General features: G+C 48.2%; 1 protein-coding gene and 1 pseudogene across 3 annotated transcripts in view; both read left to right on the forward strand.

Moving 5' to 3' along the window:
* Positions 1–3,586, forward strand: part of MYO7A (myosin VIIA) — a 59,290-nt gene extending 55,704 nt beyond the window's left edge. For 2 of the 3 annotated variants that reach the window (XM_012725706.1, XM_012725708.1), the window contains exons 44-47: positions 210–326; positions 1,269–1,352; positions 2,199–2,318; positions 2,703–3,586. In XM_012725706.1, coding sequence (XP_012581160.1) covers positions 210–326; positions 1,269–1,352; positions 2,199–2,318; positions 2,703–2,792 — 411 coding nt within the window. In that variant the 3' untranslated portion in view covers positions 2,793–3,586. The remainder of the gene's footprint in view (positions 1–209; positions 327–1,268; positions 1,353–2,198; positions 2,319–2,702) is intronic. The other variant, XM_012725709.1, reaches the window with a different exon arrangement.
* Positions 3,587–5,353: 1,767 nt separating this feature from the next.
* LOC101619225 lies at positions 5,354–8,356 on the forward strand (annotated as a pseudogene).
* The last annotated feature ends 926 nt before the right edge of the window (positions 8,357–9,282 follow it).

Consider the following 9,282-nt stretch of genomic DNA (forward strand, 5'->3'; position numbering starts at 1 on the left):
TGGTTACCATGGTGACCTATTTTACTTGATACTCTTGGCCTGCCTGGTTGGAGGAGGGAAGGGAGGTCAGGAGTCCATTAAGTGGGCACCCCTCTGGTCTCCAGGACCCCCATCCTCTGCCCAGCCCACCAGGGTCCATGACAGCTGCTAACAGTGCACGTGGGGCAGGAGAGGCGGGGAGAGGCCTCTGACCCACCCTCCCCCCGCAGTCCATCGTCGCCTATTTCAACAAGCATGCAGGGAAGTCCAAGGAGGAGGCCAAGCTGGCCTTCCTGAAGCTCATCTTCAAGTGGCCCACTTTCGGCTCGGCCTTCTTCGAGGTGAAGGTATGCTATGGGGGATGTGTCTCAGGTAGAGGAAGGAGGCAGTGAGGGGGCCGAGAAGTGGCAGAGTCCTTCCCCGGATGTGGGACTCAGCAACGGTCTGTGCCATTTGAGCATTTTGAGCCCTGCCCCAAGCTAAATGTCTTGGCTAAGTGCTGCGCTCTGGGGTGCAGAGGGTCCTGGCAGGGGAGGCCAGACATGGAAACTGGCCAAACGAGTGGAAGGTGGGCACCGTGTGCTGTAGCAGGGAGCCCTCAGGCGCTGGAAGAGCTACCCGGACTAGAATGAGGCGGCTTCCCAGCGGCCGGCCCTGACCTTTCCAGGGACACCATGGGGGATGTTTCTGGCAGAGGGTCTAGCATGAAAAAAGAGGCAGCGGTTCAAGAGATCGGGTCAGGCGGGGTGTGCGCCAGTGGCTGAGTACAGAGACAGGCTAGGCGCCAGCGTGAGCACGCGGTGTGGAGAGAGGGCGCAGGCCAGGTTTCCTCCTGCAGGTGGCAGCAAACTAGGAGAGTTTGAACAGGGGTGATGAGGCCAGAGGAGGGTAGATCTAAGGCTCACGACAAAAGGCAAGAGGCTGGTGCGAGGCTGCAGTCAGGAGAGAGAGGACCAGGATGTCTGAGAAGCTTGCCTGTGCAAGGAAGAGAGAGGTAGGTAGGTAGCAAGAAGCAAGTGCAGGCTCAGGGAGGGTTCTTTGGATGAGGTATTTGAGCTGAGAGGAGAGACTCCTAGAGAAGCAGAAGCGTGGGAATGGAACTCTACTGGAGAGCGTAAGAGAGGGGGTCATAGTGGAGACTAATGAAGGGATCTGGGGCAACACTGAGAGCCCAGCAGAAGTGGATACTGGGAGATCGTGGCGGGGCTGCAGCATCCTTCCTGTCCCAAATGCACACAGCTTTCCCGGCTCTGGGCCTCCCATCTGATGCTTTTGACTTTCTTCACTAGCAAACTACAGAGCCCAGCTTCCCTGAGATCCTCTTAATTGCCATCAACAAGTATGGGGTCAGCCTCATCGATCCCAGAACTAAGGTGAGCAGTGACAGGACTGACCAGGTAGGGGCTCCCTCTGGGTGAGAGGGCCCAGGGAGAGTCTGAGGAGGGGTCATTGCACCCAGGGATGAACAGACGGCCCCTGGGCCCCAGCCCCCCACCGCCCTGGCATCACCATCCTCACTGCGTTTGGCCCCTTGACCACACCCCCGACAAGCTGGCTGTGCTTGCTGTGTCCACTTCCTTGGCCCTCCTCTGCTCCCTCAATATTTTCTCCCTTCAGTTCTGATGAACTTCCTTTTAGTTCTTGAGCTCTCAGCTGGGACTGACTATGCCCAACTGCCCATATTGGTCAGGACGGCAGAGGGCAACTCTGCTCGTATTTGTGGTCCAGAGCAGCCCCGACTGAGGGGCCAGTAAGTGCAGCAGACATGTAACTGGACCTTTGGCAAAGGGCACCAGTGACACCATCTTTGCTTCATGTGCCCACTTGCGTTTTTCTCCCTAGGTCTCTGTCATTCCATTCCTCATTTTTTTAGTGATTCTCTACCCAAGTCATATTGGGTCCCCAAGTCTCTGTCCTGGTCTCCTGTCCCCCTCCCTGGACCTTCTCACACAGGATCACAGTTTCAATGCCTTCAGGCCTTCCAAATCTCCAATCCGGACCCCAAATACCCAAAGTTGCCTGGACTTCCAGGGTGGCCCCACACTCGCTGGCCCCAACCAAGGCCTGGGGAGGGCAGTGACACAGCTGGCTGCTACCCTCTTGCTCCTTGGGCCGCCCCAGGACCCAAAGCCTTTCGTTGAGGGTTGTGTCTGTGGTGGGCTGGGGTTAGAGGATTGAGGCCAGGGCTGTGCAGCTTCAGACTCTCTCTGCTCACCTAGGACATCCTGACTACTCACCCCTTCACCAAGATCTCCAACTGGAGCAGCGGAAACACCTATTTCCACATCACCATCGGAAACCTGGTGCGCGGGAGCAAACTGCTATGTGAGACATCACTGGTGAGACCTCTTCCTTCTGGGCTCCAGCTCAGCTGTCTTCAGCCACCCCCCCGAGACACACATGAGAAGTGCATACCTTGGCCTGGGGCAGGTGAAGGGTCAGGTTAAAGTGCCTTCAGTGTCTGGAACCTCTAATCATGAGCGCAACAGGAGAACCTTTAGCAAGGATGTCTTCTGGACTCGACTTCCACGCATAGCTCAACTGGTAGAACTTTTATTACCCACTCCTAGAGGTAGACATCCAGATAGGAGGGCCCTGGGTGAGCTCAAATCATAACTGCTCCCAACCTTTCAACAGCACAGAAGGGGGACTTGTGTCCAGGATCTGGGTGGGCTCCCTCTGGCTACTTTGCACTCGGTTTATCTTCTTGCCACTGTTTCCAGGGCTACAAGATGGATGACCTCCTGACCTCCTATATCAGCCAGATGCTCACGGCCATGAGCAAACAGCGGGGCTCCAGGAGCAGCAAGTGAGCGGTGCAGAGGCGGCACCAGCACGTGGTTTTCCTCTTTCCAGGCAGCCCCGGGTCAGGCCCTTCACCACCCGAGCGCTGGCAGAGGGCTCTGTCGCAGCGCCGGGACCCGGGTAGGCCACCACTGACTGTACCAACTCAGCCTCTGATCCCTTCTCCAGTCCTGGCTTGCTGCCGCCTTCCCACTTACAAGATTCTGCGGCCACTCGGATGCCTTTTCTTGCTTCAGACCAGTCCTATCACGCAACCTCCTTCGACTTTCCTGTGAACCACTGGGACAGGCAATCAAGTCTGTAGAGAACCAAACCGAGAATATTGGGGAATTAAGTCAGTCCCTTAAATTTCCCAAATCCAGGAGCGTCAGCTGGGTAAGGGAGACAGACTACTTTTATATACTGTTGAGTCCCTGCTCCGGTGGTCTCTGAAGACCCCAGGCGTAAAAGCATATGTTTCATCTTCTGGCCCTATACTCTTTGCTTCCCTTCCCCAAAGGCAGAGGGAGGAGTTTGGGGGGCCAGGTCAGGGCCCTGTGTGGGAGTAGGCTGTATAGCTGCCTCCTTGATCTGTGTATGCAGGGCCAAACCAGTCTGGGTTTTGAGTTGGGGTGCTTGAGCCCAAGGTGTGTTAGAAAAGGGCTTAAAGGGACTGGAAGCAGCGAGGCAGAACATCAGTGTGGAGTGGGGGCCTGACGCCTCAAGGGGTAACTGCATCTGGGCCATACCTAGGGCCTGTGGAACCACAGTGGCCCTTGTGTTTTTTTTTTTTTTTTTTTTCAGAAACAAGTCCTTATCTCATTAAAACACCTCCAAGAACAAAGCTATCCTGGGTTAATCCTTCTATCCAGTGAGTTCTTGTGAAATGTCACTTTGTGACCAGGATGGACAACAAAATTTGGCCACAAGCAGGGCGGGTCTTAGGATGCCTTCAGCTAGGGAAATCACACATGGGGAGAGGCATCGGCATGGGATAGGTGCCCAGAGGAGTGGCAGTGGAGCCCCTGAGGGGGGCATGTTTGCCATCTTCCCCCAAGGTGCCCCTGGCACTTCCACAGGGCCCAGTCCTGCTTGTTGTCACATACTCAAGTGTCTGGGGCCATCTGCATCTAGGTTCCCATGAGGGCAGGAGGGGCTGGTAGCAGGCGGAGGCCCTGAAGCAGTAGCCCTGCTGTCTGGGGTGACAATGTGGCTGACACAGCCTGACTCACCGATGTTGAAATGATTCCTCCGACAACCCAGGGGTAAACTGAGCCAGAGGGAAGGTGCTTGGTGATCTTCCTCTGCATCATCATCACATAGATATAGACACTGCTGCCCAGAGGAGGAGTGTGAATAATGAAGGTCACGGAGAACCCAGGTCACTGCTTCTAACAACGGAGTCCAGATTTTTCATTCCAGACATTTGTCCTAAGCTTTAGTTTCACTTGAAGGTCAAAGGCTCTTGAGTGGGCATGGAATTATGCCCAAAATCCTATTGTGAAATCAGCACACCGGGAGCAAGTAGGAAGCCTCCCCTTCAGAGCAGACCACAGAATGTGCCTGTGGCATGAGGTCTTTGGCCCCATCGCCTCTGGCTCAACACGGCTGTACAGCCTGAGATCACACAGGGATTCAGAGAATATTTCTCTTTCCTTTTGGGTTCCTCAGTGGAACCATATTTAGTCAGTCAGTCCTGTAACAGGGAATAATATGAAATGTCAGGATCAGGCAAGCTCTGTGATGCCCAGAAAACCACCAGCTCCAGCAGCACAGCTGCTTTTTCCTTACCTGTTGCCTTGAGAAGCAGGTCTTCTTTAACAGAATGGTCTACCTATAAGAAGAAGTAATCCTTGCAATGTATACAAGGATTCCCGGGAGGAAGATTCAACCATAGGGATCTCTTGGTGTCCAGATTCCCCAATCTATGTTTGCTATCTGTGACCTCGAGTCATAAGTTAAGTGTTAGAATTGCCCCCCTTAGGCTCATTTATCTCAACTTCTTCCCCCAAGATTTTGGTCAATTTCTGTATGGCCCTCCAATTCTGCCTGAGTATAAAGGTCCATTATGTGAGGCCCAGGCTACAGCTTACCGGGAAGGTCTCAGGAAATAGGGCCCACCATTTGCTTAGAAATCATACATTTTAGAGGAGGCAGGTGAGATGGAGGGGCAGGAAGATCCTGCACTCACCTCCTCCCTTGGGTGCAATACACATGTAACGACATATGGAGCAATTCTTTTGAAACAGAACTGAAAACTAGCGGAACAGTATCTCAACTAAAAAGAATGAAAAGCCCCCACTGAGAAAGGTAGAAGAGGTGCAGTGACCCACCTCAGCTCCCCCCACCCCCCATAAGAGGTAGCTATGGAAAATGAAGGGGGTTACATTGAGGCGAACCATCAGATTGTAGAGCAGGAGACACTCTACTGCTGAGTACAGGCCCATTCGCCCCAGTATCCAGTGCAAAGTAGCAGTTTGAAGAATGACCACGTACTAGCTGAAGGATGGTCATTTGCCAAACTTAAAACACCAGCCAGTGGGGCACAAAATGGGCAATATCTCCCTGAACAGAGAGGCCGGCAAGCACCATGACTGAGTTCGCCTTCTGCCATCTAGCAGTGGTTCTGGATGGGTAGATACGGTACTTGCCAGTACCCTTGACTGGCTGGAGGGTGAAACACCCATACCAGCCCTGAGTCCTGACTGGCCCAATGCCCCACTGCTACTGGCCATGATCCTGTACCCATGCAACATGTTTCTTTCCTTGCTAGCTACCCACCTCACTGGCTGGGCCTAGTGGCACACACAACACATAAAGGAAGTGTCACTTTAGCAAGACTATAGTGACCAGAGGGTACAGAGAATGTTTCTGAACCCGGCAGATCTGAAACAACTAGGATGCCATCTCTTGGTGCACTTATCAAGCAAAAAGGCTGATTAGAAGAACACAAAAGTTCAGCAGAAAACCAAGACCAGGCAAAGTTAAATGACACAGTTCATCGCAAACTGTCAAGATGGAGGGGAAAGAACCATTTAGCCTAAAAGAGAAATGAAACAAGAGACAAGCAAAATGAGAGGAATGTGCCCCAGAGGAAGGAACAAGATAAAACCTCAGCAATAAACCTTAATGAAACATAGTTGATGAAAATTACCAGACAGATTTCAAAGTAATGGTCGCAAAGATGCCCACTGACCTTGGAAGGATGGGTGAATAAAGCCAGAATTCCAATACAGAGGGAAAAAAACATGAGGAAATTCCTGGAGCCCTGCCCCTGGGGTGGGCCTCTCTCTCCACTTTCCTGGCTTGTGGAATGTAAGGGCTCAGCCCCCTCACTGTTGCTGGCCAGCAGTGAGCAAAGAGGCCTCTCTTGGTCCTTCTGACTGGGCAGCGTGTGGGGCTCAGTCACTTGTACTGACCTCGATGAGAGACTCAGTCACCAACCTCAGTGTGACACTAGCATGAGAAAGTCTCCTGTCTCTGGTGATGAAGTTTTGAAACTTTCTTTCATCAGTTCTTAGACTGGCTTTTCCTTTTAGTTATGCTTAGGGAAGTGGAATTTCCAAATCTTCTATTCCACAATGTGGTGAGCTGAGTCTCGTCTGAGAATTTCCTTAACCTGAGGAAGAAAACAGACATTAAGACTCAGTAATTTCAATGAGTTACAAGTAAAATGAACCCATGGAGACCCACACCAAAATATAGTTAAAACACCAAAAAATCTTAAAAGCAGAATGAAAAAAACAACTTGTTATGTATAAGGGAAAGCTCATAAAATTATTGGTGTCTTTCTCATTAGAAACCTGGGGGGGCTGAAGGAAATGGCATAATACATTCAAGAGCTAGTAGGTAAAGAATTCTTCACCCAGCAAAGCTGTTATTCAGAGTTGAGGGGGAAATAAAGAGCTTTTCAGACAAACAAAAGTTGAAAGTTTTCATCACCGCTAAAAGGGACTTTTGTGTAATGAAATATCATTAAGAAAACACAGGAAAGAAGAATGTCTCATTGACAAACATATAGTAAAGGTACAGAATCAATCATGTGTAAAACTAGCAGAAGGTTAAAAGGCAAAAATAGTTATAAATAAAATTTATAATAATCACTTAAGTCACACATAAAGTAAAGTAGGGGAACTAACATCAAAACATAAAATGTGGCTGGGGGAAAGAGTAAAATCAGATTGCTGGAATACAGTTCAAAACTAACTTACTATGAAGCTATAACAAAATGTGGTATCCACAAGATGTTCTGTAAATTTATAAGTAACCTCAAAACACAAATTTATACTAAAAACTAAAAATGAAATGCTATCAAATCTAAACAAAACACTAAAGAAACTTACCAAAATTCAACAGAGGAGAAACGTTACAAAACAAAAAACAAATGGCAGTAAATATGTACCTACTAATAATCAGTTTAATGATCATTAATTTAAATGGAATAAATTCTTTAATCAAAAGACATAGTGTAGCTGAAAGATAAAAAAATTCATCTATGTACTGCCTAGAAGAGCCACTTCTGATGGAAGGATGCCCATACACTGAAACTACAGGGCTGGGGAAAGACACTTCCTCAAATAGAAAGCTGCATGACCTGTGTTCATATCAGACAGAACAGACTCCAGTACAAGCCAAAATGGACACTATGTAATAATAAAAGAGTCAATCCAACAGGATCATTAATATACATTTACACCTAATGTGGGCACAATAAAATAATACAGAAGCAAATTTTAAAAATGTGAGAAATAAGAGCAATATAAGAATAAGGGATTACAGTGTTGGGCGCTGGACCTGGGCAGTAGACGCAGTGCCGCTGACCATAGACTCGGCCAGTGACCAGTGATAACCTCAGTCAACATGATATGCTGGTCTGGATCAATGAGCCTTTTCAGCTGACTCTGACAAAGACCCAACAGTGGTGTTCAGGGACTGCCTGTTGTCAGATTATATACATGCCCTTCCCTGGCTCCACTGCTTTGAAGAAAGTGAAATGCCAAGCAAAACTAGGACAGAATATATCCAGAACTTCAAAAGACTACAAATAGGTTTCAATAGGATGGATGCTGAAAATAATTCCTGTGGACAAATTAGTAAAAGTTAAGTTTGAGGGCAATTTTTCAATTTGTTCAGTGGTTCAAGAAGTTTTTTGATGCAGATTATGATGGTAAGACTATGACCCTGTACCTGTCGGACAAGGTGAAGAAAACAGTGATGGCTCCCTCCCTTGTTGCTCCAGCTGTGGACAAACTGAAGAAACCTCTGAGCTCTAGCAGCACAGCTTCACAGAGGCCTGATGCTAGGCACAGAACTACTTCAGTGCCTAAAGCAGGCCAGGTGTGGTGCCGAAGAACCTTGCCGTGCTCAACAGGGATGATGAAGCAGTCGAACTTACACAGAAGGACGACATACTGAAAATCAATGAATATTTGGAGAAAGAGGGAGATTCCTACTTTAGGAAGCTAAGGAACATTCACTTGCTTTGTCAAGAGAATGAAGGGGAAAGCAACTCTGTGTTGCAGAAGACTGTGGACATGAAGGCTTTATGACACCAGATGAAGGGGGCCCACAGGAGGAACAAGAAGAGTATTAACACCCTGGATCAGCAGAGCAACATTGGAATTCTTTACCCGAAAGCACGTGCTTAACTGTGAAATATTCCCTTTTATTATTTCAGGACTCACTGGTTTCTTTTCATAAGCAAAATGTACCTCTTCTTAAAGTGTGCCTTGCAGAAGTTTCACCCCTTTTCCAATATGCTTGAGTTAGGAGCTTTTATCTTGGAGCAGAGCAGTAGAACACCTAGTTGGTTCATTTAGGGAACAAAGAGTCGGTCCACGAAACTCACTGAGAGGCTGCTGGTAACGATTTCTGCAGAAAGTGTTTCTATGTAATATGCAATATGCTGAGGTGAAGACTTTAGTAGAGAAATGTGAAGACTGAAATGAATTTTAAACTAACTTGAAATTGGCAGAGAACATTTTAATAAATAGATGCCTTAAGAGTATTTAAAGGATGCTTCCACATTTGAAAATATGAAATATTTTGTAATGAACAGGAGAAAAAGTGAACACGCCCTTAGCAAGAGTTACTAAGAAAAGAAGTCACAAAAATCAGAAACAAAAGAGAAGTTACAGTAAATGCCAGAGCACTACAAAGGGTCATAATATTCTTATGAATTCTTATGAACATGTGTAGATCAACAACTTGAACAACTTAGAAGAAATTTTTAAATTCCTAGAATAATACAACCTTCAAGACTGAAATAGGAAAGAAACAGGAAAACTGAATAGACCTCAATAGTAAGAAGGTTGAAACAGTAATCAAAATGCCTCCTTTAAAAACCCAATTCAGGGGCCCTCCCTGGTGGCGCAGTGGGTTAAAGCACTGCACTAAGAAGCTTAAGCCACTTCCACATGAGTTTGATTCTTGCCTGCCCCGGAGGAGATCCACATGGTGTGGCAGACCTCTCCTGACCCACCCACTGCTCCCCTCAGCAGTGTACTTCATTGATCTGCC

The sequence above is a fragment of the Condylura cristata genome, unplaced genomic scaffold (assembly GCF_000260355.1).
Source record: "Condylura cristata isolate star-nosed mole 26May11 unplaced genomic scaffold, ConCri1.0 scaffold00015, whole genome shotgun sequence".
Classification (NCBI taxonomy): Eukaryota; Metazoa; Chordata; class Mammalia; order Eulipotyphla; family Talpidae; genus Condylura; species Condylura cristata.